This window comes from Pyrus communis, chromosome 10, assembly GCF_041283825.1.
Source record: "Pyrus communis isolate YQ-2024b chromosome 10, ASM4128382v1, whole genome shotgun sequence".
In the NCBI taxonomy this organism is placed as follows: domain Eukaryota; kingdom Viridiplantae; phylum Streptophyta; class Magnoliopsida; order Rosales; family Rosaceae; genus Pyrus; species Pyrus communis.
The window spans coordinates 25,972,234-25,999,289 of record NC_142574.1 but is presented as its reverse complement, the minus strand read 5'-3'; the positions used below and the strand labels follow the sequence as shown (position 1 = coordinate 25,999,289).

General features: G+C 36.4%; 2 protein-coding genes and 3 long non-coding RNA genes across 8 annotated transcripts in view; 3 read left to right on the top strand and 2 right to left on the bottom strand.

Moving 5' to 3' along the window:
* The first annotated feature begins 314 nt into the window (after positions 1–314).
* On the top strand, positions 315–3,195 carry LOC137728467 (receptor-like protein EIX2). The gene is made up of 2 exons (XM_088677542.1): positions 315–1,443; positions 1,540–3,195. The coding sequence occupies exons 1-2, from the start codon at positions 361–363 to the stop codon at positions 3,046–3,048; spliced, it is 2,592 nt and encodes an 863-aa protein (XP_088533668.1). The 5' UTR covers positions 315–360; the 3' UTR covers positions 3,049–3,195.
* Positions 3,196–4,752: 1,557 nt separating this feature from the next.
* Positions 4,753–27,056, top strand: part of LOC137729877 (uncharacterized) — a 30,936-nt gene continuing 8,632 nt past the window's right edge. Inside the window, exons 1-3 of one of the 2 annotated variants that reach the window (XR_015952154.1) lie at positions 4,753–5,125; positions 5,397–5,507; positions 5,593–5,664. This is a non-coding gene — a long non-coding RNA (uncharacterized LOC137729877). The remainder of the gene's footprint in view (positions 5,126–5,396; positions 5,508–5,592; positions 5,665–27,056) is intronic. The other variant, XR_015952155.1, reaches the window with a different exon arrangement.
* LOC137729878 (uncharacterized) overlaps positions 7,621–27,056 on the bottom strand; it is a 30,847-nt gene continuing 11,411 nt past the window's right edge. Inside the window, exon 3 of one of the 2 annotated variants that reach the window (XR_015952162.1) lies at positions 7,621–8,024. This is a non-coding gene — a long non-coding RNA (uncharacterized LOC137729878). The remainder of the gene's footprint in view (positions 8,025–27,056) is intronic. The other variant, XR_011068050.2, reaches the window with a different exon arrangement.
* LOC148693786 (receptor-like protein EIX2) lies at positions 17,707–20,870 on the top strand. The gene has a single exon (XM_088677543.1). It carries the CDS (start codon positions 18,074–18,076, stop codon positions 20,756–20,758), a length of 2,685 nt encoding a protein of 894 aa, XP_088533669.1. The 5' UTR covers positions 17,707–18,073; the 3' UTR covers positions 20,759–20,870.
* LOC148693785 (uncharacterized) lies at positions 20,971–24,901 on the bottom strand. Of its 2 annotated transcripts, none has more exons than XR_015952161.1 (4): positions 23,951–24,901; positions 23,727–23,762; positions 23,418–23,504; positions 20,971–21,209 (listed from the first exon to the last, which is right to left on the bottom strand). It is a non-coding gene; the product is annotated as an uncharacterized LOC148693785 (long non-coding RNA). The 2 variants fall into 2 exon arrangements; XR_015952160.1 differs by lacking the exon at positions 23,727–23,762 and having other exon boundaries at positions 23,951–24,308; positions 24,602–24,901.

Genomic DNA, 27,056 nt, shown 5'->3' with positions numbered 1-27,056 from the left:
TTTCGTTGTCCACGTGCCCTTTCTTTGTCAGACACAGTGTTCCTGCCGTTGATGTCGATGTTGATGGTTTTAAATTTATTGGTTCGTGGCATCCATTAATTGATGTTGGCTATAAATAGCTTTTGGCGTTTTTTCATGCAAAGCACGCTTCTGCAATTCTCCCTTCAATAATTCATTCGTGTAAAACGTGCAGGAAAGTGAATTGGACCCAAGTCAGCCTGAGAGGACCTTGCCAACTTGCGGAGGACTTGGAATTTTCGACGCCATCGATTTCCTAGCAAGCTTCAGCTTCTTATATATTGACTTGAATGCTCACCTCAGTAGCCAACCATCTGCAACAAAAGGAAAAACTTGGTAAAAATGGATAGTTTCCATGCTTGCTTATTCAACCCTACTTTTCACCTCAACATTTTGCCCTTTCTGGTTTTGGCCCTTTCATATCTTTCTGTCACTGCGAAATCATGCATCGAGGAAGAGAGAGGAGCACTTCTCAGCTTTAAACAACACCTCACCGATCCGTCCGGTAGGCTTTCTTCTTGGGTCGGTCACGATTGTTGTCAATGGGAAGGGATTTCCTGCGACAACCGCACTGGTCACGCTACAAAAATTGACCTCCGTAATACTTATCCAGGTCGGTTGGGAGGTGATGAAGAGTGGGACGAGTCAGCTTATGAAGGGTCTTGGTTGGCAGGTAAGGTAGCTTCATCCTTGCTTATCTTGAAACATTTGAGCTACCTAGACCTGAGTTACAATAATTTCCAAGGGATTCACATTGTTTGTCAACTTCGAACTTTGAGATATCTCAACTTCTCATCTGCATCATCTGGGGGAGAATCTGAATTTCCCAAAAGCATTTTCAACCTTTCTAACCTCAAAACACTTGACCTAAGTAGAAATTCTTTCACCGGTCGTTTTCCTCCCCAACTTGCAAGCCTCGAATCTCTGAAACACCTTGATTTATCTGAGAATCGCCTCAAAGGTAGAATTCCCAAACTCCTTGGACACTTCTGCAAACTAAAGACCTTAAACCTCGCTGTCAATGAATTTGATGGGGGGATTCAAGAGCTTTTGAGTGGTTTCTCAAATTGCACAAATAACAGATTAGAGTCACTAGATTTGTCTTTCAATGAGTTTGCAACAGAATTGTCTGACTCCTTAAGAGTTCCAACAAACTTGCAGTACCTTGACCTCGAAGCCAACTGGTTTTGGGGCTCTTTTCCAACTTCTTTTGGAAACTTGTCATCCTTGAAAAGTCTAAACCTTATGGGCAATAACATGAACGGATCTATTCCCGAAAGTTTAGGCCAACTCTCTGAGCTAGTTGACCTAGATTTGTCTGAGAATTCTTGGGAAGGCATTTTAACAGAAACTCATTTGATAAATCTCACAAGACTGCGATCTATTGTTCTGTCCACGGATGGAGCTATGCCGCTCATTTTCAATGTGAGTCATGAGTGGGTTCCCCCCTTCCAGCTCCACAAAATTTCCATTATAAATTGTAGTGTAGGTCCTGACTTTCCTGTATGGCTTCAATCTCAGACTGAGCTGCTTGATGTCACCCTTAGTAGCACCAGAATCTCAGATTCTATACCAGAAGAATGGTTCTTGAACTTATCTTCCAAAGTTGAAAATTTGGATTTATCTCACAACCAAATCCGTGCAAAGCTTCAATCCCAACTCAAATTTCCAAATTTATATTATATGGATTTGAGTCATAATCAATTTGAAGGTCCACTCCCTCTTTTATCTTCTGATGCCCATGTCCTACATCTCAAAAGTAATAGTTTTTCCGGGCCAATTCCTTCAAATTTCGGACAACTGATGCCCAAATTATCATATTTGAATCTTGCGGAGAATCACTTGAATGGTACAATTCCATCCTCTCTATGCAGCATGCAAACCTTGTTACACCTGTCCCTGAGGAGCAATCAGTTATACGGAGAATTCCCGGAAGCATGGAGTGTGTGGCAAAATATAATGGTTGTTGATGTGGCAGACAATAACCTCTCTGGTAATATTCCGAGTTCAGCAGGTGTCCCGAGTTCTCTACGTATATTGAAGATGAACAATAACAATTTTGGCGGGGAAATTCCTTTTGAGTTGAAAAATGCAACTTCTTTGAGCAGTATTGATCTTGGAGGCAACAAATTTACCGGAAGTGTTCCTTTATGGATCGGATCAGACTACTCCAAGTTGTCCACTCTGCGTTTGCACTCCAACTTTTTAAGTGGACATATCCCCCGCAATCTTTGCAATCTTCCCTACCTTCACATCCTGGACCTTGGCCATAACAATCTTTCAGGGACTATTCCTAAGTGCTTGAAGAATTTGACTGCTTTGACTTTCTTTCCATCCAATAATTATACAGTGCCTTCATATGATGAGGTGCAAACAACAGTCACGGCGAAAGGAAGAGAACTCGTTTATTACGAGGCTGCTTTGAGATGGGTGTATAGCATTGATCTTTCATCAAATAATTTAGAGGGCGAAATTCCGGAAGAAATAACCAGCCTCATTGCATTGGGGACCTTGAACTTGTCAAGAAATCAGTTAAGGGGAAACATTCCCTCGACTATTGGAAATTTGCGTTGGTTGGAAACTCTTGATCTCTCACACAATCGTCTTTCGGGACAAATTCCTCAAAGTTACTCTTTTTTATCGCTCTTGGCTCATGTGAACTTGTCTTTCAACAACTTGGCCGGAAGAATTCCGTCGGGCAACCAACTTCAGACGCTCGAGGACCCATCCATTTATGAAGGCAATCCATTACTCTGTGGGGTTCCTCTTTTAACCAAGTGTCCGGGAGATGAAACACCGCCTTTTCGCCCTAGTGATGCAGGAGATAATAAAGATGAAGATGATAACGGAAGGCTTTGGCTCTATGTCAGTATCACACTCGGCTTCATCATAGGTTTTTGGGGAGTTTGTGGCACATTAATCGTAAAGAAGTCATGGAGATATGCCTATTTTCGTTTCTTTGACGATATGAAAGATAAAATAACATTAGCAATTGTATTGAAAGTGGCTCGGTTGCAAAGAAAAATTTGATTCAAAAAAATGTACTGAACTCATATAGTATTCTTACCATGCGTAATGCTTTCTGTCGGTCTTTATAATGTGTAATAGGCTACTAGGACACGATGTGTTCTGTTTTAAGTACTTCAGTTGTTTGCTTTGATTAAGATTTAACTTCAATTGTTTGTCTGAAGTTTGAAATTCAAATTTGATGCAGATAAAAATAATAATGGTCTAACAACAGTTGCCTTCAAGGACTTAATCAGCTATTCAAACAAAACAAAAATGTGGATTTACAAAACGCTGAATAACTTTACAAAGGAACATGTCTTGTGTAACATATATCTAAATCAAATCTGAGCCACTCCCAAAACCTGGAGATCTGGATGAGTGCCCGCCTCCCCCGACCTTGGCAGATTCCGATTAGGCACAAAACCAGGAACATCTTACGAGCACCTCGTGGCAATAATGGATCCAGACTTCTAACATTGGATGGTCCTAGTATCGGACTTGAAGTATCTGAAATTGGATCAGAACCATCCAAATTTGGAGTTAAACTATGAGAAATAATATTGTCCAAACTAATCGATAATGTTTTCACGTGTTAATATCGTTCCATACTTTTAATTTCTACACATATCAATTATTAAAACAAAAAAATCATCAGTTAATGAACAAACATGTGTGTGTGTGTGTGTTACTTTAGTATAAAGTAGGGGGAGGATGGCACTGTGCAATTTTGGGTTGATTTCATTTTATTTACGTCCATGCCACTGGTTGGCTTCGTGTGTTTGGGCTACTGGAGTTTGTTTGCTCATCCCACCCCTCCCTCTCTCCTCCTAGCTTTCCTAGTCTCTGTCGGTGACTCGAGTAAATTGATAGCAACCAAAAAGATATAATAAAAAAACTAATCACAAAGTAATTTAATAAATTTTTATATATAAAGGATCACATCAAAATGGAAAATTCGTCTGCCATAAACACTTTATTTACAAGAGGTTGAATCGCCAAAATGATGTCTGAAATTTGCATAATAAATCACTTTGGTCATTGATATTTCAAATCAATAGAAGTGGTTCATGAAATTGTCCACCATCCATCATTTTGGTCATTCCGAAGCTCTTAGCCTGCTTCTTCCTCACTTCTTCCTATTATTTCTGCAGTTTGTGGCTATGCAGGGAAAAAGACAAAGTTTATGGAATGGTGCATGGGCACCAACTGAAAAGAAGGAATGGAAAAAAAAAATAATAATAAATAAAAAGGATGGTGCTTTTGAAAAGGTGAAAGAAAAAATAATAAAAGGGAAGAGGCGCATCGGCAGTGCATCACCACATAAATAAGAATAATGTTATTCATATCATATTTTTATACCATATTTTCATACTATTTTAAATAATATTTGATGTAGACAATCGCATCATTTGAATTAATCAAATTTTTAAATTTAGTTTATTATTTAATAAACTAATAATTAAAAAAAACTAGTTAATTAAATGATGATTCCTCTTCTTGGGTTTTGCAAATTTTTCAAATAATGTGAATGTTCACATCAAATGCTGCTTAAGATGGTATAAAAAAATGGTAAGAATAGTATTACTCTAGAAATAGTAGTAAAATATAATAAATAAAATAAAAAGGAGAAATGGGGACAAATGTTTCTAGAGCCATGTGGATGAAAGTCTTCATGTAAACAATAAAGACTTGAATTATCAGTCTTAAAGTCTTCATGTGCACAGTGATGTTACAACAGGTTTTTCATCTGACAATTACAAGAAGCAAACTAACCTTATTTACAAAGTCTTCATGTAAATAGTAAACAATTGAATTATGAGGCTTAAAGTCTTTATGTGCACAGTAATATTTGCAATTATCAGCTTTCAAATTCTGCATTTGGGCCATCCACCATATTGATAACATTAAAAATAAAAAACAATATAGACAATCATTGAAGAGGACATTAGTCTAATTCAAATGATCAGTTCTTTTATTTCAGAGCAATATTCTAGTGTTGTAATCGTCTGCTCTCTCTCTCCGCCGCGACCGCCGCCAGCCATGCCTCCTGTCATCTAACTATCTATCCTCTCCAAACCACCACCGATTTAATCCCGAGGTATACACTTTTTGGTTTTTCATTTTCATTTTAATTTTTATTTGTTTGATCGGTAAAGGGTTTTGTATTTATTGTATTACTAGGAGAAATAACCTCAAAGAGATGAGATTTTGTATTTGATTTCTGAGTATTTGTTGTTTTTGTATAAGAATCACTATTTGGATTAATTGTTGATTTTCAACCTTTTGTCTTTGTTCTTAATATTTTTGAGTTCCAGATGTTAAATACCAGGTTTTTTCATTTAGCATCTTATGAATTTTATGAATTACAGATTCTGCAGTATTTTCCAAGTAGGTGGAAACAAGCACAAGGGAAAACTTTATCTGCATATTCATACATTTTATTTCCTTCAGTTATCCTTGCATTTTACAGTGAGCTAAAGGTAAGCCCTTGCTGGCTTTGATTGTGAATTTCGATGTTATATATAGTTTCATAACAGTACTCTGTTGTGTACTTTCTGTCAACAGATAGATCTTATTGAGTGTCAGATTTTACTCACAGACCCGCCTCTTAATCCTTCAAAGAACCGTGAAAAAATGGTTTGTTTTTTGTTTTTTGTTGTGTGAAGACAAATATCATGCCGAAATGATTAGTCATATGGAAATGCTAAGATCGCAAAATTTCTTTTCGTATCAAACTATTAGGAATGCAAATCTCACCATCTGCAGTTTTTCGTTGACATAATTTTGATCCACACTACATTTTTCATTGCTTTCAAATCTCACTTGTTGTTGCTTGCTTTCAACTTGGCAACAAACCAAACTCATTTGTGGGTTGGTTTATTTGTAATGTTGTATGATGAGGTGGTCGTTTCTGTCTATACATGTTTCTGTTTAATCTATTCTATCCGTTCGATGCACTGCACTACCAGCGGAAGCGCGACATTCATGAACTATTTTCTTTCAATTCCTCCTTAAACATGAGAGGGCATACTAGCATAAGCTGTTTGGCACAAGATTATTTAAAAGTTATGTAGTCGACTCATTTTTCGTGTCATTTCATGTTGGTTGGGTGAAGTTTATTTGGATTGTTATGAACCTATAATTATGTTATTCGAATTGCAGTATATAAACTCGGTTATTTACTTCTCACGCCATTTAGGCACAAAAATTGTTCCTGCATTGAGTTCTTTATATCAAAATTGAACAAATTTAATTTTCCTTTATAATCAAATGCATCGAAGTAATTGTGAGTTGTATGACATGATTGTTCAATTATGGCCTTGGCCGAGGCCCCTTGCAGTTTACTGAACATTTCATCTACGCCTTGAGCTTTCATATTCTTTGTTAGGCCAAATTAGTTGTGTTGGATTCAAAATATTTCTAAATATTTTTTTTGGTGTGCTTTTGGTCTTTTAACTAAAATTTCATTAGATTTGGTTTTTGAATTTGAAAGTCTCTAAGTTGCTAACAAATTTACTTTGTTTGCAAATATCAGAAATTTGGATTGTTGGAGGAAGAAGTTGGTTCCTTGCCATTTTGAGGTATATAATTATATGCCCTCATTTTTATTCAAAGCCTAATTAGTTATCGACGTTTTTTTATTTATCTTTGTGAAGCTTTCATGCTTGGATTTTAAATATATAATTCAATTTTCTTCGTTTGAGCTGAGAATGGAAATGGGCTTCTTTCTATTTTGTGCACGTATCTGTATCTGTCCATTTATGTAAAGCTTGAGATAACTAAGGATATATTTCTACCAAACCCCATTCCAATTGAATGGTTGGTGTATTTGTTCCCGACAACATTCGAATTGGATAATTGGTTTATTTGTTCTAAACTCCATTATAATTGTATTTGTATTTTTGCCGTTTATGGATGATTGGCGTAGCTGCTATGATTGTCAGATTGTGTATGTTGGTTATTGCTTAACTGAGCGAATAAAGTTAGCAAAAAAGTAGATGCTATGTCAATGTATGTGAATGGGGAGTGTAGTTATGAAATATATGATTACATTGATCAGGGATAATGAGTGTCACAGAGTCCTAACTGAGCAATGTATGTAGTGACTCGGTGTAGATGCTGCGCTTTGAATTTGGTGAGTTTTTTTGGGAAAGGGTTTTCAAGTTTTTTGGTTGAATTTATCTTGCTTCGTTTTATTTTTTCAGATGTACAAGAGTAGAAACCTTCCGTACAGAAGCTTCACATCCTCCCTCAACAATTTGTGTGTCTTTATGTCGAAATTATTCATGTCTTCCTATATTACGGTTTCAAAAACGATTTTGATATTGTCAAGTTTCCCTGAACAGATTTAATGAAAATGTTTTCCAGCATCTACGGAATCAGACATAGTGAATGCAAACTTTAATCTTCGGATTTTCTCATTGTTGCAATATGTGATAATTTATTTAATCCTGTTAGCCTGCTCCTCGATCAACCAAAAGTGTCTTAGCTGTTATATGCTTTCTTATTGTTAAATCGGTTGTGATTCTATATAATTCGTGTTTCTGAGTGTAAAATTGTTTATGTAATCTTACTTTCGCACTCATAACAAAGTCTCAAGCCAAAAAAACCCAAAGATAGATAAATTACAATTTGCTTTTCACACGCGCGCCTGAATAACATCCATCATACCAGTGTTTGCTAAATTACTATTTATGTTTTTTGCTATAGTGCAGAAGATGTCCGCCCACATAAAAAATGAATGACCGTAGTCTCCGTTATCAGTTGCTACAAAGGCATTCTCCATGTTTTTGCCATTGAACATATGTGCTTGAAAACTTCCTTGCTGAATCGACAACAGTACAATTTTTATGCTTTTTGTTAACTGCTAAAATAGGTGCTTGGCCTGCAGGACATGTATTTTGCCACCTTAACTACAAGGGCAAAATATGTGTGGGCTGCATCTTGCTTCTGTTTCTTCAGTGTCTTATGGAAACAAGCATCCTGCATCTTTTTTGCTTTGAACATTAATGCTTGAAAGATTAGTTGTTGAAACAAGAACACACTTTTATGCCTTTTTTTGTTTAACTGCTAAAATATTTTGCCATCTTAACTTGAAAAGCAATATATGTGTAAAATGCATGTTGCTTCTGTTTCTCAACATTTTTTGCAACCATATCTTTTGTAATCAGCTCTGTTCAATGTATATAAAAGCCGAACTGCTTATCTTACCAACGCCGTTCACTCATTTATCATTTTTGTTCGTTTATGATTATGTTGCATTTTTTTTAGGTTAAAATGTGTCTTATTCATGTGGTTAAGGTGTGCATTCAAGTCTCGCAACAACACGTGAGCATTTGTACTAGTATTAACTAACACATGATCAAATCAAATAGTAAAAAATCATAAATTACAATCTAATAAGCATATAGCAATAACTATAATCTATTAGAAATTCAAAAAATTTCATCCATTATACATCTATTTCAATAGCATCCTGTATTATTAATTTGGGCTAAGATTAGAAAGCTTAGTTAAATTTAAAAATTAGGACATTATCAAAAATGAAAAATAGAAATTAAGAAATTCGGTGGTGGTGGACAGGAGAGAGGTGGAGAAGGTGGTGGATCCGTGGAGGGTTGGTAGGTTGTGGATGGAAGATAAAAGGGAATTGGAATAGTAGGAAAAAGAGATGTGGGCTTTCGGCATTACTAGAAAAATGTCCGCTCTTTGTATCGGGTTTTCAAACTATAACCAACAACAACTATAAATAATATCTACAGAAAAATTCACTCAAAAGGTTGCAGTGATACAATTGCATTCTCAAATGCAGTAATTAGACAAAGCACATTTTACTTGAGTAACTCCCACAAAACCACAAAATAATAGAGTCATCTCCAAATAATTGAAAAACCAAGAGATAGGTGGATCAATGCGATAAAATAAGCAGTTCAGTTTGCATCAATATTCTATTAAGTTGACATAAAAAATCAATATACAATCAAAATGGCGAATTCGGAAGTATATGTTAACCAAAGTTGCAATGGCTCTAGTTCGCTTCTATGTTTGAGTGTCGGTGAGGATTTTGATGATTTAGAAGATGCACCTCAGATTGATTGATGGGACAAAGTCTCTACATTAACCGGCATGTTTATTTAACCTAAACCTTATTGTTTTTCTTTTGGTTCTAAAAAAAATAAAAAAAAAATAAAAACATGAAAAAGATGAAGCTGATCATTCCAATTGTAATTGGGATAAAATATTCTTCACTTTTTGTTTTTTTTCAAAGCTTTTCAATAAAGAAGAGTCTGTTTGTATGGTTAGAGGTTTTTCATGCCAGCAAACCTTCTCTAATATTCCCAACGGTCAAACAGTAGTAAAAAGGTAATGAAGATGGAGACTACCACAGCTTGTCTCTGATTAAATGCATGTAGATACTGAATTTTGTCAAGTTTTTACCGGATTGACTACAGCAGATGATACTTAGTATCAATGTCTTATAATATGTGTTATGCATATGCTTTTTGTAAGCTTCTTTTCCCTACATTTTTTAGTATAAGAACTCAACTGAATTAGCTATTTCGAAAGAGAGAATGTCAATCATGTGATTTATTATTTCGTTGAGATTGATGGTGTCTGTTAGATTTAGGAAGATGAGATCAAACACCGTTCTGATTTTATGACAGATTTTCATTTTTAGGAATTAATTTGTGGAATAGAATGCACATTGTTGCCCTGCATTTGGTTTGAACTGTGCTCTTATTTGTAGTATCTTATGCATAGATTGAGTGCTCGAGAAAAATTTAGGTCACTGATTCATTAAGTATGTAGTGTTCTCTTGCATTAAAATTGCATCAGTTTTAACTCTCCTCATATATCAACAGCCTCTGGAAGTCGGTGTACTTAACTCTCCTCATCTCTCACACAAGTGAACGTTTAAAATTGCATCAGTTGAAGGTGTAAATGTATTGGTGGCATCATCAATTTATCGATTAAATTGGTACCGCTGAGGATGTCAGATAGATCATGTTAGGGTCCAATCTTTTAAGTTTTGACGGAGTTCATCTATCTTGGATTACAGAGAGTGGTCTACATATCATCTAAGTAGATTCAGTGGTATAGTGTAATAATGTAATGATGCAACTGCAACTAAAGAGATAACATCTGCAGACATGATTTTGCAAAATCAAAAAACTCTTAAGAGTTTGAACCGTACCGGAAAGTTTATATGAGTTGAAGAAGGACCCTACGTAAGTCGGCAAGATCATAAGCTCTTGCAGCTTCTCCTCCATATCAGAACCACCTGCAGTCCAAATTAACAAAGATTCAATGCCAAATCAAAGAACAAATCAGTGATAATTTAAACAAAAACCCCTAATTATTGTTGTAGAGAGAATTCATATCAAGATAAACTACATTATTTGATTCGAATTGAATCCAAAAGCAGCATAAACATGAAAGGTAAAAAATTAAGAAACGGAGAACCAAAATGCCAAAATTAAACTCAACAAATAAGAAAACGAACAGAGAAAGACAAACCCTAGAAACGAACAGGCCAAAATTAAACTCAGCATATCTCTCTCCTTCTTTCAGTGCAGCCCATACCGCTGCTTGCTTTGCTGCACCTCCGTCTGTCTGCAGGACCTCTTATTCTCTCTTCGTCTCCATGTGCAACAACAACACTCCCTCAATCCCATCGAATGAAGCAGACAACATGGTCTGGAATCCAATCACAAAACTACCCCCACAATCGTCACCCCTGTTCGTCCGATCTGAAATCCTAACGGGCAAAAGAGTAGTTTTGCTTGTTTGAAGACTGGGACTGGGCCGTTTTGGTCCAGGCCTTTAGGCCTCTGTCTGGGCCCTTTGAATGCAAGCCGAACCTGGAAAATCCATAACAAAGCAAATTTTTTTGTAGAATGGCAATTTGGTAAATAAATCAAAATCAGGGAATTTGTACTGTAGCTTATGAATAGTGTTAACTAGCAATGCTGCCAGCGCGATGCTGCAGGCGTGAAATTCAACATGTTCAAATGCATTCTTAAACAGTATCAATTTGAATGCAATTTATCAAAGCACAGGTTGCAACATATCTTGTAATTTGTTCATTGTGGAATTATTTTGTGATAAGGTATTGGAAAAACAAAGTTTAAACTTGTTATAGAACAATATTTCAATCAAATAGATATGGGATCACATTAACCATAAACTATTACAATATTCCACAGTTCATTACATTAGCATTTCTAGCCATTAGAACCTCGAAGACATAACTAATCAGTGTTATAGAAACTTACCAAGAAATTAACAAAAGGGAATAGACGACCATAAGCTTCATTCGGTTTCATAGCATATCATATTCGTTTAAGAAAACCTCCCTGCAGTTTGTCCTTCAACAAATCCTACTCAGAGTAAAAATAACAGTAATAACTCATAGGAGGATAAAGTATAACCATTAAATTAAATTCAATAGAACATAAAAAACAATTTGACTACCATACATAATAACTCATAGGGATTTTATGTGGTCTTGCAATCAAAGTGCTTGATAAGAATAATGTGAAAAAAAAATCTCATCACATTACATATTAAATCAATGGACAAGAGTGGCAAAGGCTAGAAGCATGAAAGATTACCATGGAGTGGGTGCTCATGACAATCCTAAAGAATCTATGGGAAAGCGTTATAGCCATTTGTGTAGCAAATTTCATGAAATTGCTTCCTTAGCTATCAAACGTGACAAGTTAACTGTAAGATCCCACATCGTCTAGGGGTGTGAATCATGTAAGTCTTATATGTATATTCCCATCTTTACCTAGCATGAGGCCTTTTGGGACCTCATTGGCTTCGGGTTCTGTAGGAACTTCAAAGTTAAGTGAGTTCGTGCGAGAGCAATCCTAGGATGGGTGACCTACTGGGAAGTTCTCATGTGAATTCCCAAAAACAAAACCATGAGGGCGTGGTCAAGACCCAAAACGGACAATATCGTGCCACAGTGGAGTCAAGCCCGGGATGTGGTGGGGGCTCGGGGCGGGATGTGACAATTTGGTATCAAAGCCAATCCATGGTCCGAGGTGTGCCGACTAGGATGTCGGGCCCCTAAGGGGGTGGATTGTAAGATCCCACATCGCCCAGGGGTGTGGATCATGTAAGCCTTATATGTATATTCTCATATCTACCTAGCACGAGACCTTTTTGGAGCTCAATGGCTTCGGGTTCCGTAGGAACTTCGAATTTAAGCGAGTTCGCATGAGAGCAATCCCAAGATGGGTGACCCACTGGGAAGTTCTCGTGTCAGTACCGTGAAAGCGTCGGGGCCCAAAACGGACAATATCGTGCTATGGTAGAGTCAAGCCCGGAATGTGATGAGGGCCCGGATCAGGATGTGACATTAACTGAGTATGCACACATTTAATTGAGATACTTAAAGACTTGGAAGAAATAAAGAAAAGCCTTGGTGAAAAAGATTGCGCAAGTGGTGTTCAAAAAGGTTGATTCAACTGGTAAAGAACATGTTGAGATAATGGTTGAGCCCAATAATTGTGAAACAACAATTGTTTGTGGAGTTAAGAGAAAAGCTACAGTCAAACGTCCACGTGGTCGACTGAATGACCCACTTGAACAAAAAAAAGTCTAAGTCAACATCCAAGAGTAAAAAAACTCTCGCAAGACGACAAATAGCTATGGAGGTACCTAAATTGTATTCTTTGCATGTACGAAGTGATTAATGTGTTATCTTGCAAATGTATTTTATTTTTTTGGTCAAAATTTTTTGTAGGAATTTACTTGCACATGTGAAAGTTCACAAACACTCCTGGATATTGGACATGAGGCTCATTTATTTGATAGCTTACCTCAAGTAAGGACTTTTAACTCTTTTAATGTTAATAAAGTTATATCAAAATTTTATTTGTTAGGCATAAGAGTTGAGCTTGAGAGTTCAAACTTACTCTTTAAACATAAATGTAGGGATATGTCAATGTTGGTACTGGTTCAGAACAACATTTTCAAGCTACATGTATTGCCTTACTTTGAAGGAATAATGTATTGCTAGTCAATAAGTGGAATCCTCACAAAACCCCTCAATTTCCTCCCTCACCCTCTGCAACAACGGCACATCCCTCACCTGCTCCCTCAATCCGGTCCGTCGGATTTGGAATGTAGTCAGGGCTAAAATAGGCATTTAACGTTCTGGGCTTTAATCATTCAATGGACACCACCGAAGCCCACTTGGGGCCCAAAAAGACCCAAATTCTGTCAGTGGCAGAGATGTAAATCTCCCCAACTCACCCATTTATTACAATCTCCTCTTCTCTTTGGCCATGACCAGGAATTTGGAAGATCGATCTGCCAGCGTTAATGGGTCGCCATCGAGAAACCCTACTGGTGGCAGCAACGGCCGAGCCGCTTCTAGATCTACGGCAGGGAAACGATCTCTTCCGCCGGAGAAAAATGAGAGAAAGGTGCCAGCTTGCTCAGGCAGGTCGTCAGCAGTAGCCAAAGATGACAGCAAGCCAAATGGAGATCAAGCTGATCTTGTGAATCATGTTGATTCTACTTTGTTGCAATCGGATCAATTGGCGGCTGGTTCGGGAGCGGCGGCTAATTCTGGTGCCGCTGCAGCAGCGGAGAATGCGAACTACGAAGTGGTGTAGTGGCCGAGAATTTATATTGCTCTGTCGAGGAAGGAGAAGGAAGATGATTTCCTTGCAATGGAAGGCACAAAGCTCCCTCAGAGACCCAAAAAAAGGACCAAAAATGTTGATAGAACTCTGTAGGTATATCAAAATTTAAAGATTTTAAATTTCCACCCACTCTCATTAATATGGAAAAGGAAATATATTTTTGCTGGAGAAATAGATCCAACTAAATTTGAGGTCTGAGTGTTATATGAAATGGATTCAATGCTACCGTCACATTTCGATTAAAAATGTATTGAGATGTGGAGAAAAAACTTACACATAATGATCTGTTATTGGACTGTAAGTTTACGTGATGGTGAACACGATCCCTATAATTCATTTCTTTATAATTGACATGCTCAAAACTTGGTGATGAATTGTCATTCACATTCACTTTTGTTTTCTTAGTAGAGCGAATAATTAGGTGCTTCAAGTGGAGAATAATAATAATAATATTTAATGTTGTCTTTTCTTGCCAACAATAATATTATTTCATATACTGGTGAAAAGTGAAATGCAGCCTGTATTTGATTTATTTATGGAAGTATATTTTGACATTCTATTTTTTAGTGTCAATGACATGATTTTCCTCTGTCTTTTTAGCTAAAATGGTTTATGATATTGTCGTAAGTTTTCATTTTGATTTTTGAGATTTAAAACTGATAGAAGTGGTTCTTGAAAATTTTCACCGTCAATTATGTTGGTCTTTTAGTGAACAATCTTTGTTAAATTGAATAAACCATCAGTTCAAGAGGAGAGGTTGATTCGACAAAAATACACTCAATTTAACAATGATATCTCATGGAACGGTGAAGAACCATTTCTATCGATTTTAAATATCAAAAATAAAAGTAAAAGAGTTATGTCAATTCATAGGCCATTTTGGATCAAAAGCCTTCCTCTTTTGAATTCAAATCTTTAAATGGTAAATGTGTTAAATAAAATTATAAAATAGTAAACGCCACATAATATTTTGGTCGACCTCTGTGCGTGCATATGCAGCGAAAGCGAAGGGGACTCAAGGGAATGGACAGCCTCGACTGTGATTCTGAGTAGCCATCTTACTATTTTATTCCCAAAAATTGTATAATTATTCAAACAAATTACAGAAAAAGAGAAGAAAAAAAAGTGAGACTTGAGCCCCCAAGTTTCAGAAAATCAAAAATCAAATACTGTTACTGGGTCAGGGTGTAAGGGCCCACTCACCGGCCTTTTCGTAGTCCACCTGCCCTTGCTTTGTAGGACACAATGTTCCTACCGTCGATGTCGATGGTGATGGTTTTGTCATTTTGATGATCAACGGCTGAGATGTTCTTTGGGCAATCAGGGGTTGTGAGATTTTGAACTTTATGGTGGGGGCATTTTGGTCAGCAGAGGTCACTGATTGAGAAAGTGAGAAGCAAGCGTATGCACGGGGATAGTTAAAGGGCAGGTTTCAGCCTCATGACTCGGTCTGAGTCGTCTGACTCTGGACGCCAGCCAACTCCTGCGATTAGATAAAAGTAATATTAACTAGAATTTTCTTTTTCTTTCTCAATGGTATTTTTTATTTAAATTTATTGCTTTCTGACCTCGATTAATTAATGTTGGCTACAAATATCTTTTGGTCTTTTTTCACTTCTCTCTTTGTTACTGATTCCTCATAAAACACAAATTTTTGCTATGCTTTGATGTATGTTTTGCACGCCATTAGTAAAACATTGTGCTGAAGAGAATTAGAGCATACTAAAAACAATGTGCGGACTTTTGATGTAAATATTTTGGAATCAATCTTTAATAAAAATACAAATGTTGAAAATGTACTTCAAGTACTTCCAACTAATTGGTGCTTCTTGTAGAAATCATTTTAAGTGCTATTGAACTCAAAATTATTTTTACTAAAAGTGTTTTGAGTTATTTTAAAAGCACTTCCAAACGATTGCTCGTGCACACAAAAACACAAAAACATAGGTATTTCTCAACAGTTCACTCGTGAAAAACGGTGCGGGAAAGAGAATTAGCCCCAAGTCTAATCAAACTTAGTGGAATTTGCTAACTTGTAGAGTGGGCCGAGGACTTGGAATTTGCGATCCCATCAATTTCGTAAAGCTTCAGCTTCTTACCAGAAACATGTCTTACACGCCATGAGTAAAACATTGCACGGAAGAGAATTAGAGCATACTAAAAACAATGTGCGGACTTTTGATGAAAATGTTTTTGAAATTAATCCTAAATAAAAATACAAAAGTGAATTTTGAAAAAGCATTTCAAGTGCTTTCTAACAGAAGTACATAACTGGTACTTCCTTCAGGAAGCACTTTAAGTGCTTTTGGAACTCAAAATCATTTTCTCTAAAAGTGTTTTTCAATCATTTTAAAAGCGTTTTCAAGCGAGCGAGGCTTCTACTGCACACCAAAACACGAAAAGCAAAAGTTGAGATTTAACTAAATTTCGTTTGGTCAAATCTTAACAATGTATTCATGAAAAACGGTGCATGAAAGAGAAATAGATCCAAGTCTAGTCAACCTGAGAGGACTTTGCTAACTTGTAGAACGGGTGGAGGATTAAACACAAAATTTTACTATGCTTCGATGTATGTATTGCACTCCATGAGTAAAACATTGTGTTGAAGAGAATTAGAGCATACTAATTAAAAACAATGTGCAGACTTTTGATTTAAATGTTTTTGGAACCAATCTTTGATAAAAATGCAAATCTTGAAAAAGTACTTCAAGTGCTTCCTACCAATTGGTGCTTCTAGCAGAAAGCACTTTAAGTGCTTTTGAACTCAAAATCATTTTTTTTAAAAAGTGCTTTCATTCATTTTAAAAGCACTTATAAACGAGTGATGCTGCTCTTGCACATCAAAACACAAAAAGTAAAGGTATTTCTCAACAGTTCACTCGTGAAAAACGGTACGGGAAAGAGAATTAGCCCCAAGTCTAGTCAAACGGAGTGGAATTTGCTAACTTGTAGAATGGGCTGAGGACTTGGAATTTTCGATCCCATTGATTTCCTAAAGCTTCAGCTTCTTACCAAAAGTATGTCTTACACACCATGAGTAAAAATTGTGCGGAAGAGAATTAGAGCATACTAAAAACAATGTGCGGATTTTTGATGAAAATATTTTTAAAACTAATTCTTAATAAAAATGCAAAGTGAATTTTGAAAAAACACTTGCAATGCTTTCTACCAGAAATACATAACTGGGGCTTCTTTCAGGAAGCACTTTAAGTGCTTTTGGAACTTAAAATCATTTTCTCTAAAAGTGTTTTTCAATCATTTTAAAAATGTTTCCAAACGAGTGATGCTTTTACTGCACACTAAAACACGAAAAGCAAAGGTTGAGATTTAACTAAATTTCATTTGGTCAAATTTCAACAATTCATTCGTGAAAAATGGGGCGGGAAAGAGAATTAGAAGTGCTTTTGGAACTTAAAATTATTTTTTGTAAATGTGTTTTTCAATCATTTTAAAAGTATTTCCAAGCGAGAGAATGTCAATCATGTGATTTATTATTTCGTTGAGATTGATGGTGTCTGTTAGATTTAGGAAGATGAGATCAAACACCGTTCTGATTTTATGACAGATTTTCATTTTTAGGAATTAATTTGTGGAATAGAATGCACATTGTTGCCCTGCATTTGGTTTGAACTGTGCTCTTATTTTTAGTATCTTATGCATAGATTGAGTGCTCGAGAAAAATTTAGGTCACTGATTCATTAAGTATGTAGTGTTCTCTTGCATTAAAATTGCATCAGTTTTAACTCTCCTCATATATCAAAGCTGTTTCACTTTTCTTTTTGTTACTAATTCCTCATAAAACACACAATTTTATTATGCTTCGATGTATATCTTACATGTCATTGTCATTGTGTGGAACCAATTTCTTAGTAAAAATATATTTTGAATTTGAAAAAAGCATTTCATGCTTCCTACTAGAAGGGCGCTTTTTGGAAAAAGCATTGTAAGTGCTTTTGGAACTCAAAATTATTTTCTTTAAAAACGTTTTCAATTATTTTAAAAACATTTTCAAACGAGTGATGCTCCTTTTGCACACCAAAACACGAAAAGCAAATGTTGAGATCTAACTAAATTTCATTTGACCAAATCTCAACAGTTTATTCGTGAAAAACGGTGTGATATAGACCCAAGCATGGAACCTGAGAGGACTTTGCTAACTTGTAGAATGGGCGGAGGACTTGGAATTTTCGACCCCATCGATTTCCTAGCAAGCTTCAGCTTCTTATATATTCACAGAGGACTTTGCTAACTTGTAGAATGGGCAGAGGACTTGGAATTTTCGACCCCATCGATTTCCTAGCAAGCTTCAGCTTCTTATATATTCACTTGTATCCTCACCTCAGTACCCAGCCATCTGCAACGAAAAAGAAAACTTGGTAAAAATGGATAGGTTCCATGCTTTCTTATTCAACCCTACTTTTCACCTCAATATTTTGCTCTTTCTGGTTTTGGCCTCTTCATATCTTTCAGTCACTGCGAAGTCATGCATCGAGGAAGAGAGAGGAGCACTTCTCAGCTTTAAACAACACCTCGCCGATCCGTCCAGTAGGCTTTCTTCTTGGGTTGGTCAGGATTGCTGTCAATGGGAAGGGATTTCGTGCGACAACCGCACTGGTCACGCTACAAAAATTGACCTCCGTAATACTTATCGAGATCGGTTGGGAGGTGATGAAGAGTGGGACGATTCGGCTTATGAAAGGTCTTGGTTGGCAGGTACGGTAACTTCATCCTTGCTTACCTTGAAACATTTGAGCTACGTAGACCTAAGTTACAATAATTTCCAAGGGATTCAAATTGTTTGCCAACTTAGAACTTTGAGATATCTCAACTTCTCATCTGCATCATCTGGGGGAGAATCTGAATTTCCCAAAAGCATTTTCAACCTTTCTAACCTCCAAACACTTGACCTAAGTGGAAATTCTTTCACCGGTCATTTTCCTCCCCAACTTGCAAGCCTCGAATCTCTTGAACACCTTGATTTATCTCATAATCACCTCAAAGGTAGAATTCCCAAACTCCTTGGAAACTTTCGCAAACTAAAGATCTTAAACCTCGCTGGCAACGAATTTGATGGGGGGATTCATGAGCTTTTGAGTGGTTTCTCAAATTGCACAAATAACAGATTAGAGTCACTAGATTTGTCTTTCAATGAGTTTGCAACAGAATTGTCTGGCTCCTTAAGAGTTCCAACAAGCTTGCAGCACCTTGACCTTGGAAGCAACTTGTTTTGGGGCTCGTTTCCAACTTCTGTTGGAAACTTGTCATCCTTGAAAAGTCTAAACCTTGGGAACAACAACATGAACGGATCTATTCCCGAAAGTTTGGGCCAATTCTCTGAGCTAGTTGACCTGGATTTGTTTGAGAATTCATGGGAAGGCATTTTAACAGAAACTCATTTGATAAATCTCACAAGACTGAGATCTATTTATCTGTCCACGGAACGAGCTGCACCGCTCATTTTCAATATGACTTATGAGTGGATTCCCCCCTTCCAGCTCCACACAATTTTCATTATAAATTGTAGTGTAGGTCCTGCCTTTCCTGTATGGCTTCAATCTCAGACTGAGCTACTTGATGTCACCCTTAGTAGCACCAGAATCTCAGATTCTATACCAGAAGAATGGTTCTTGAACTTATCTTCCAAAGTTGAAAATTTGGATTTATCTCACAACCAAATCCGTGCAAAGCTTCAATCCCAACTCAAATTTCCAAATTTGTATTATATGGATTTGAGTCATAATCAATTTGAAGGTCCACTCCCTCTTTTATCTTCTGATGCCACTGACCTTTATCTCGAAAGTAATAGTTTTTCCGGGCCTATTCCTTCAAATTTCGGACAACTGATGCCCAAATTAAGAGTTTTGAGACTTGAGGAGAATCACTTGAATGGTACAATTCCGTCCTCTCTATGCGACTTGCAGAACTTGGAAATCCTGTCCCTAAGGAGCAATCAGTTATACGGAGAATTCCCGGACGCATGGAGTGTGTGGCCAAATATAATGGTTGTTGATGTGGCATACAATAATCTCTCTGGTAATATTCCGAGTTCAGCAGGTGTCCCGAGTTCTCTGCTTATATTGAAGATGAACAATAACAATTTCAGCGGGGAAATTCCTTTCGAGTTGAAAAATGCAACTTCTTTGAGCAGTATTGATCTTGGAGGCAACAAATTAACCGGAAGTGTTCCTTTATGGATCGGATCAAACTACTCCTACTTGTCTACGCTGCGTTTGCATTCCAACTTTTTAAGTGGGCACATCCCGCGCCATCTTTGCAATCTTCCCTTCCTTCACATCCTAGACCTCGGCCATAACAATCTTTCAGGGACTATTCCCAAGTGTTTGAAGAATTTGACTGCTTTGAATTTCATTCCAAACGGTCGTCTTACAGTGGTTTCATATAAGGATATGCAAACAACAGTCATGGCGAAAGGAAGCGAACTAGTTTATTACGCGCCTGCTTTGATATGGGTGTACACCATTGATCTTTCATCAAATAATTTAGAGGGTGAAATTCCTGAAGAAATGACCAGCCTCATTGCATTGGGGACCTTGAACTTGTCAAGAAATCAGTTAAGGGGGAACATTCCCTCAACGATTGGAAATTTGCGTTGGTTGGAAACTCTTGATCTCTCACACAATCGCCTTTCGGGACAAATTCCTCAAAGTTACTCCTCTTTGTCGCTCTTGGCTCATGTGAACTTGTCTTTCAACAACTTGGTTGGAAGAATTCCTTCAGGCAACCAACTCCAGACGCTCGAGGACCCATCCATTTATGAAGGCAATCCATTACTCTGTGGGGTTCCTTTAACTAAGTGCCCTGGAGATGAAACACCGCCTTTTCCCTCTAGTGATGCAGGAGATAATAAAGATGAAGACGATAATGGAAAGCTTTGGCTCTATGTCAGTATCACACTCGGCTTCATCACAGGCTTTTGGGGAGTTTGTGGCACATTAATCGTAAAGAAGTCATGGAGGTATGCCTATTTTCGTTTCTTTGATGATATGAAAGATAAAGTAGCATTAGCAATTGCATTGAAAGTGGCTCAGTTGCAAAGAAAAATATGATTCGAAATAATGTACTTAACTCATAATAGTATTCTTACTATGCGTGATGCTTTCTGTTGGTCTTTGTAATGTGTAATAAGCTACTAGAACACGATGTGTTCTGTTTTAAGTACTTCAGTTGTTTGCTTTGATTAAGATTTAACTTCAATTGTTTGTCGGAAGTTCGAAATTCAAATTTGATGCAGATAAAAATAATAATGTTCTAACAACAGTTGCATTCAAGGACTTAATTAGCTATTCAAACAAAACAAAAATGTGGATTTACAAAACGCTGAATAAGTTTACAAAGGAACATGTCTTGTATAACATATATCCAAATGAAATCTGAGCCACGCCCAAAACGCTGGAGATCTGGCAGATTCCGATTGGGCTCAAAACCAGGAACATCTTATGAGCACCTTGTGGCAATCACGGATCCAGACTTCTAACATTGGATGGTCCTAGTATTGAACTTGAAGTATTCGGAATCGGATCAGAACCATCCAAAATTGGAGTTAAAACTATTACAAATAAAATTGTCCAGACTAATCGATAATGTTTTCACATGTTAATATCGTTCCATACTTCTAATTTCTACACATTATCAATTATTAAAACAAAAAATCATATCCGTTAATGAACAAACATATCTATATATATATATATATATATATATATATATATATATATATATATTAACTAACACATGATCAAATCAAATAGTAAAAAATCATAAATTACAATCTAATAAGCATAGCAATAACTATAATCTATTAGAAATTCAAAATTTTTCATCCATTATACATCTATTTCAATAGCATCCTGTATTATTAATTTGGGCTAAGATTAGAAAGCTTAGTTAAATTTAAAAAATAGGACATTATCAAAAAATGAAAAATAGAAATTAAGAAATTCAGTGGTGGTGGACAGGAGAGGTGGAGCAAGTGGTGGATCCGTGGAGGGTTGGTAGGTTGTGGACGGAAGGAAAAAGGGAATTGGGAATAGGAGGAAAAAGAGATTTGGGCTTTGGGCATTACTAGAAAAATGTCCGCTCTCTGTATCGGATTTTCAAACTATAATCGACAACAGCTATGAATAATATCTACAGCAAAATTCACTCAAAAGGCTGCAGCACTACAATCGCATTCTCAAATGCAGTAATTAGGCAATGCACATTTTACTTGAGTAATTCCCACAAAACCACAAATTAATAGTCATCACCAAATAATTGAAAAACCATGAGATAGGTGAATCAATGCGATAAAATAAGCAGTTCAGTTTGCATCAATATTATATTAAGTTGACATCGAGAATCAATATACAATCAAAATGGCGAATTCGGAAGTATATGTTAACAAAAGTTGCAATCGCTCCAGTTCGCTTATGTTTGAGTGTCAGTGAGGATTTTGACGATTTAGAAGATGCACCTCAGATTGATTGATGGGACAAAGTCTCTTACATTAACCGGCATGTTGATTTAACCTAAACCTTATTCTTTTTCTTTTGGTTCTGAAAAAAAAAAAACATGAAAAAGATAAAGCTTATCATTCCAATTGTAATTGGGATAAATATTCTTCACTTTTTTTTTTTTTTTTTTTCCAAAGCTTTTCAATAAAGAAGAGACTGTTTGTATGGTTTGACGTTTTTCAAGCCAGCAAACCTTCTCCAATATTCCCAATGGTCAAACAGTAGTAAAAATGTAATGAAGATGGAGACTACCCCAGCTTGTCTCTGATTAAATGCATGTAGATACTGAATTTTGTCAGGTTTTTACCAGATTGACTGCAGCAGATGATACTTAGTATCAATGGCTTATAATATGTGTTATGTATATGCTTTTTGTAAACATCTTTTCCCTACATTTTTTTAGTATAAGAACTCAACTGAATTAGCTATTACAAAAGAGAGAATGTCAATCATGTGGTTTATTATTTCATTGTGATTGATAGTGTCTGTCAGATTTAGGAAAATGAGATCAAACACCGTTCTGATTTTATGACAGATTTTCATTTTTAGGAATTACTTTGTGGAATAGAATGCACATTGTTGCCCTGGATTTGGTTTTGAACTGTGCTCTTATTTGTAGTATCTTATGCATAGATTGAGTGCTCGAGAAAAATTTAGGTCACGGATTCATGAAGTATGAAATGTTCTCTTGCATTAAAATTGGTACTAGCTGTTCCTAAAGTCGTGTTATGCGTGAACTCCTCATTAACTTTCGCATGAACTACTAATTATGCGATTGCTCTGTTTTAATTTGTAAAAATATTATATCTTCCCTACCATATTAGATCCTTATTTTCAAAGTGAAGTTTCCCCTTCTATTAGCTTTAGTTCTTTGGATTTTACAAATATCAACAGCCTCTGGAAGTCGGTGTACTTAACTATCGTCATCTCTCACACAAGTGAATGCTTAAATTGCACCAGTTGAAGGTGTAAATGTATTGGTGGCCTCTTCAATTTATCGATTAAATTGGTACCGATGAGGATGTCAGATCAGGTTAGGGTCCAGTCTTTTAAGTTTTGACCGAGTTCATCTATCTTGCATTTCAGAGAGTGGTCTACATATTTTCTAAGTAAATTCAGTAGTATAATGTAATGATGCAAGTGCAACTAAAGAGATAACATCTGCAGACATGATTTTGCAAAATCATAAAACTCTTAAGAGTTTGAACCGTACCGGAAAGTTTATATGAGTTGAAGAAGGACCCTACTTAAGTTGGCAACATCATAAGCTCTTGCAGCTTCTCCTCCATATCAGAACCACCTGCAGTCCAAATTAACAAAGATTCAATGCCAAATCAAAGAACAAATCGGCGATAATTTAAACAAAAACCCCTAATTATTGTTGTAGAGAGAATTCATATCAAGATAAGCTACATTATTTGATTCGAATTGAATCCAAAAGCAGCATAAACATGAAGGACCCTAAACCCTAAACCCTAAACCCTAAACCGGAAAGTTTATATGAGTTGAAGAAGGACCCTACTTAAGTCGGCAAGATCATAAGCTCTTACAGCTTCACCTGCAGTCCAAACTAACAAAGATTCAATGCCAAATCAAAGAAAATCAGTGATAATTTAAACAAAAACCTCTAACTATTGTTGTAGAGAGAATTCATATCAAGATAAACTACATTATTTGATTCGAATTGAATCCAAAAGCAGCAAAAGAAAACGAACAGAGCAAGACAAACCCTAGAAACAAACAGACCAAAATTAAACTCAGCATATCTCTCCGTCTCTTCTTCTCTCAGTGCAGCCCATAACGCTGCTTGCTTTGCTGCACCTCTGTCTGTCTGCAAGATTTCTCCTTCTTTCCCTCTCCCTCTTCTTCTCTATCTGCAGGCCGTACCCTTGTCTGCAACAACACTCCCTCAATCCCATCGAACGAAGCAGACAGTATCCCCAAATCCCAAACATACAATGACAAAAATACCCCCACAATTTTCTCCCCTGTCCGTCCGATCTGAAATCTAAACGGGTCCAAGAGTAACTTTGCTTGTTTCAAGACTGGGCCGTTTTGGTCCAGGCCTAGGCCTCTGTCTGGGCCTTTTGAATGCAAGCCGAACCTGGCAAATCCGTAACAAAGCAAATTTTTTTGTAGAGAGGCAATTTGGTAAATAAATCAAAATCAGGGTAGTTTTACTTTAGGTTATGAAAAGTGTCAAAATTTCCTCCTCAACTTTGGACTATAGTAACTAGCAGAGGATGCACACGCGATGGTGCGGGATTGGAAATTCTATTACAGTACTATTTACATACAAAAAATAACATTTGAATGTGTGTACAACTAACTGTACATACTATTTACATATGAAAGGTTAGGCGGATATATATTTACTAGACATGCTAGATGGTGTACCAAGAGATGTTCATTCTTCTCACATTGGGTTGTTGAGGTGCCTCATCTTCTTTCTTGTCTATGTTATCTTCTCTACCGTGTTGTTCAAACATAAATGTGTCATGTTCATGAGACTTACGATAAAGAGCCTAATATGCAAGATTCGTCGATTACAAACTCAATCATAATACAACGAATAAAATTAGATACACAGTATTACGAACATAATTTCAATCTTCTACTAATTCGACGAAGCATGGAAACGTACAAACAAGTGCAACATATAACCAAAATCATGCACCTTTAACTTCAGGTGCTTGTATCATTAGTAGTTGCCATCATTGTAGTCATTTTACTAACATAATTATCATCACCTCAAGTAATTAAGTATGTTTATCAAATTGCCCTCTCGAGGCCACTAATTTTTCCACAAAAGTTTTAGATATGTCATTCCCAACCATACATCCAAATAAACAAAAATTAAAACTCTACAGTACCAATACACACAATCAAAACTCGAACTCGAAAACTCATGTCCAAAGTAATATCAAATGATAGCATTTACTCAATTTTAAGAAGTTGAACAAAGAAAGGTTAAAATAAAACTAATCTGAGTTCGAGATCTAAATACCTGAACAACATCAGTAAAGCTACGTTCTTCCTTTTCAAATAAATGGTGTCACATATAGTGTGTTAAGTGTACATTTTGACAAGGATGACGGGATAAGACCGAGAATGCTTTTCCAATTGGATTACAACAATTATTGCATATACTAACCTTAGGTATGCATGGTATCAGCTTAAACCTTGTATTTCTTTATGCATCATCCCCCTTGCAAAAAATATGTAACTACGGCCATCTTTGTGTCAATTCAATGTTTTTTGTTAGCCCCATATGTAATGGAACCTGGTCATGAAGGAAAGTTATAACTTCAACATGCCTACTAACCAAATGAGACCTATGCCTATTCGTGATTGACATGTATAAATAGACTATAAAACCCCAACCAACATATAGCAACTACATATTGATTAACAAATAGCAAGAAATCAAATCTTACATACTGTTATGTATCACACTGAAAATTTTATCATCATATTAAGTGTATAATTATAAACCAATTCTGTTGATTTTGAGACCCCGGTCTGTATTCTACCGAATAGTTATACCCCAAAAGTTTGACAAGCCAATTCTGTTGATGTGGAGTTGTAATACGTTGCTCAAGAAAGTACTTGATTGGCTTGTGATCTGTAATGATACAAAATTGTTGGCCTAGCATATATGGTCTCCAATGTTGGACGGCAAAGACAATAGCTAACAGCTCTTTGTCGTAAGTGGAGAGAGCAAGATTTCGTTATGATAAAGCTCTACTAAGGTAAGCGATGTGGTGGCTTTCTTGGCATAACACGGCCTCTATGCCGATATTTAAAAAATTATATTTAATTATAGGCCCAATTGTGATTTGTTCAAAGATGGGCGTTGGGATGTGGCTTTTATAAGCATGTTTGGTTACTCAAATCTCTCCCACAGCCAATGTGGGACTCTCCCACCCACTTCCATTTTTCTTTTTTTCTACTTCCTCTCCCACAGCTGATGTGGGACTCTCCCACCCACTTCCTTTTTTTTACTCTAAATAAAACCTCTCACATTTGACTTGAAATATATAAGTTGTATTTTTTAAATTTTACTTGTAGTTATTAAATTTAAGTTGTATTTTTTTTAATTTTAGTTTTAGTTTTAAAATTTAAGTTGTTGTAGTTTTTAAACTTAAATAATAAATTATGTTTGGTCATTTGGCCCTCAGTTGGAAACGATTTTTTGTGACAGGGCTAAAATGAGCTCTATGGCCCTCGATTGGAGATGGAGGCAAATATGGCACTGTACTGTTCATTAAAATATTAATATCTTGGAGGGTCAGAGGGCTAAAACGAGGGCTGGCCAGAGGGCTCATTTTAGCTCTCTGGCCCTCCAAAATATTAATATTTTAATGAACAATACATGGTCATATTTGCCTCCATCTCCAACCGAGGGCCTAACATAATTTATTATTTAAAAACTACAACTTAAATTCAAATCCAACGGCTAGGTGACGTCAGCTAGCGTTTGGTAGCTGACATCATGCTGACACATATATTCCGACACTCCCCATTTGTCGTTCTCTATCTATATTTCTCGCTCACCCCCTTTGACATGTATATTCCACTAGCCAATTAAATTACATAATTAATGCATTGAAATCATAAATTCCACTTTTTCACCTTAAAAGTATGGATCATATGGTTTAATTTGCTAGTGAAATACACATGTCAACTGAGATTGGAAAAGTCAAATAGAGAAAGTAACTAGTATTTTTCAACAAATAAATAGATAAAATAGTAAAGGTTACATAATATTTTGGTCGACCTTTGTGGTGATTGGGTTTGGCTTGCATGTGCAGCAAAAGAGAAGGGGACTCAAGGGAATGGACAGCCTCGA

What these genes read in the sequence shown, in the direction of transcription:
- LOC137728467 (XM_088677542.1), top strand. Translation starts at nt 361, where the DNA reads ATGGATAGTTTCCATGCTTGCTTATTCAACCCTACTTTTCACCTCAAC. An exon ending in CTATGCCGCTCATTTTCAAT is followed by an intron (nt 1,444 to 1,539) that starts GTGAGTCATGAG and finishes CTTCAATCTCAG; the next exon opens with ACTGAGCTGCTTGATGTCAC.
- LOC148693786 (XM_088677543.1), top strand. Translation starts at nt 18,074, where the DNA reads ATGGATAGGTTCCATGCTTTCTTATTCAACCCTACTTTTCACCTCAAT.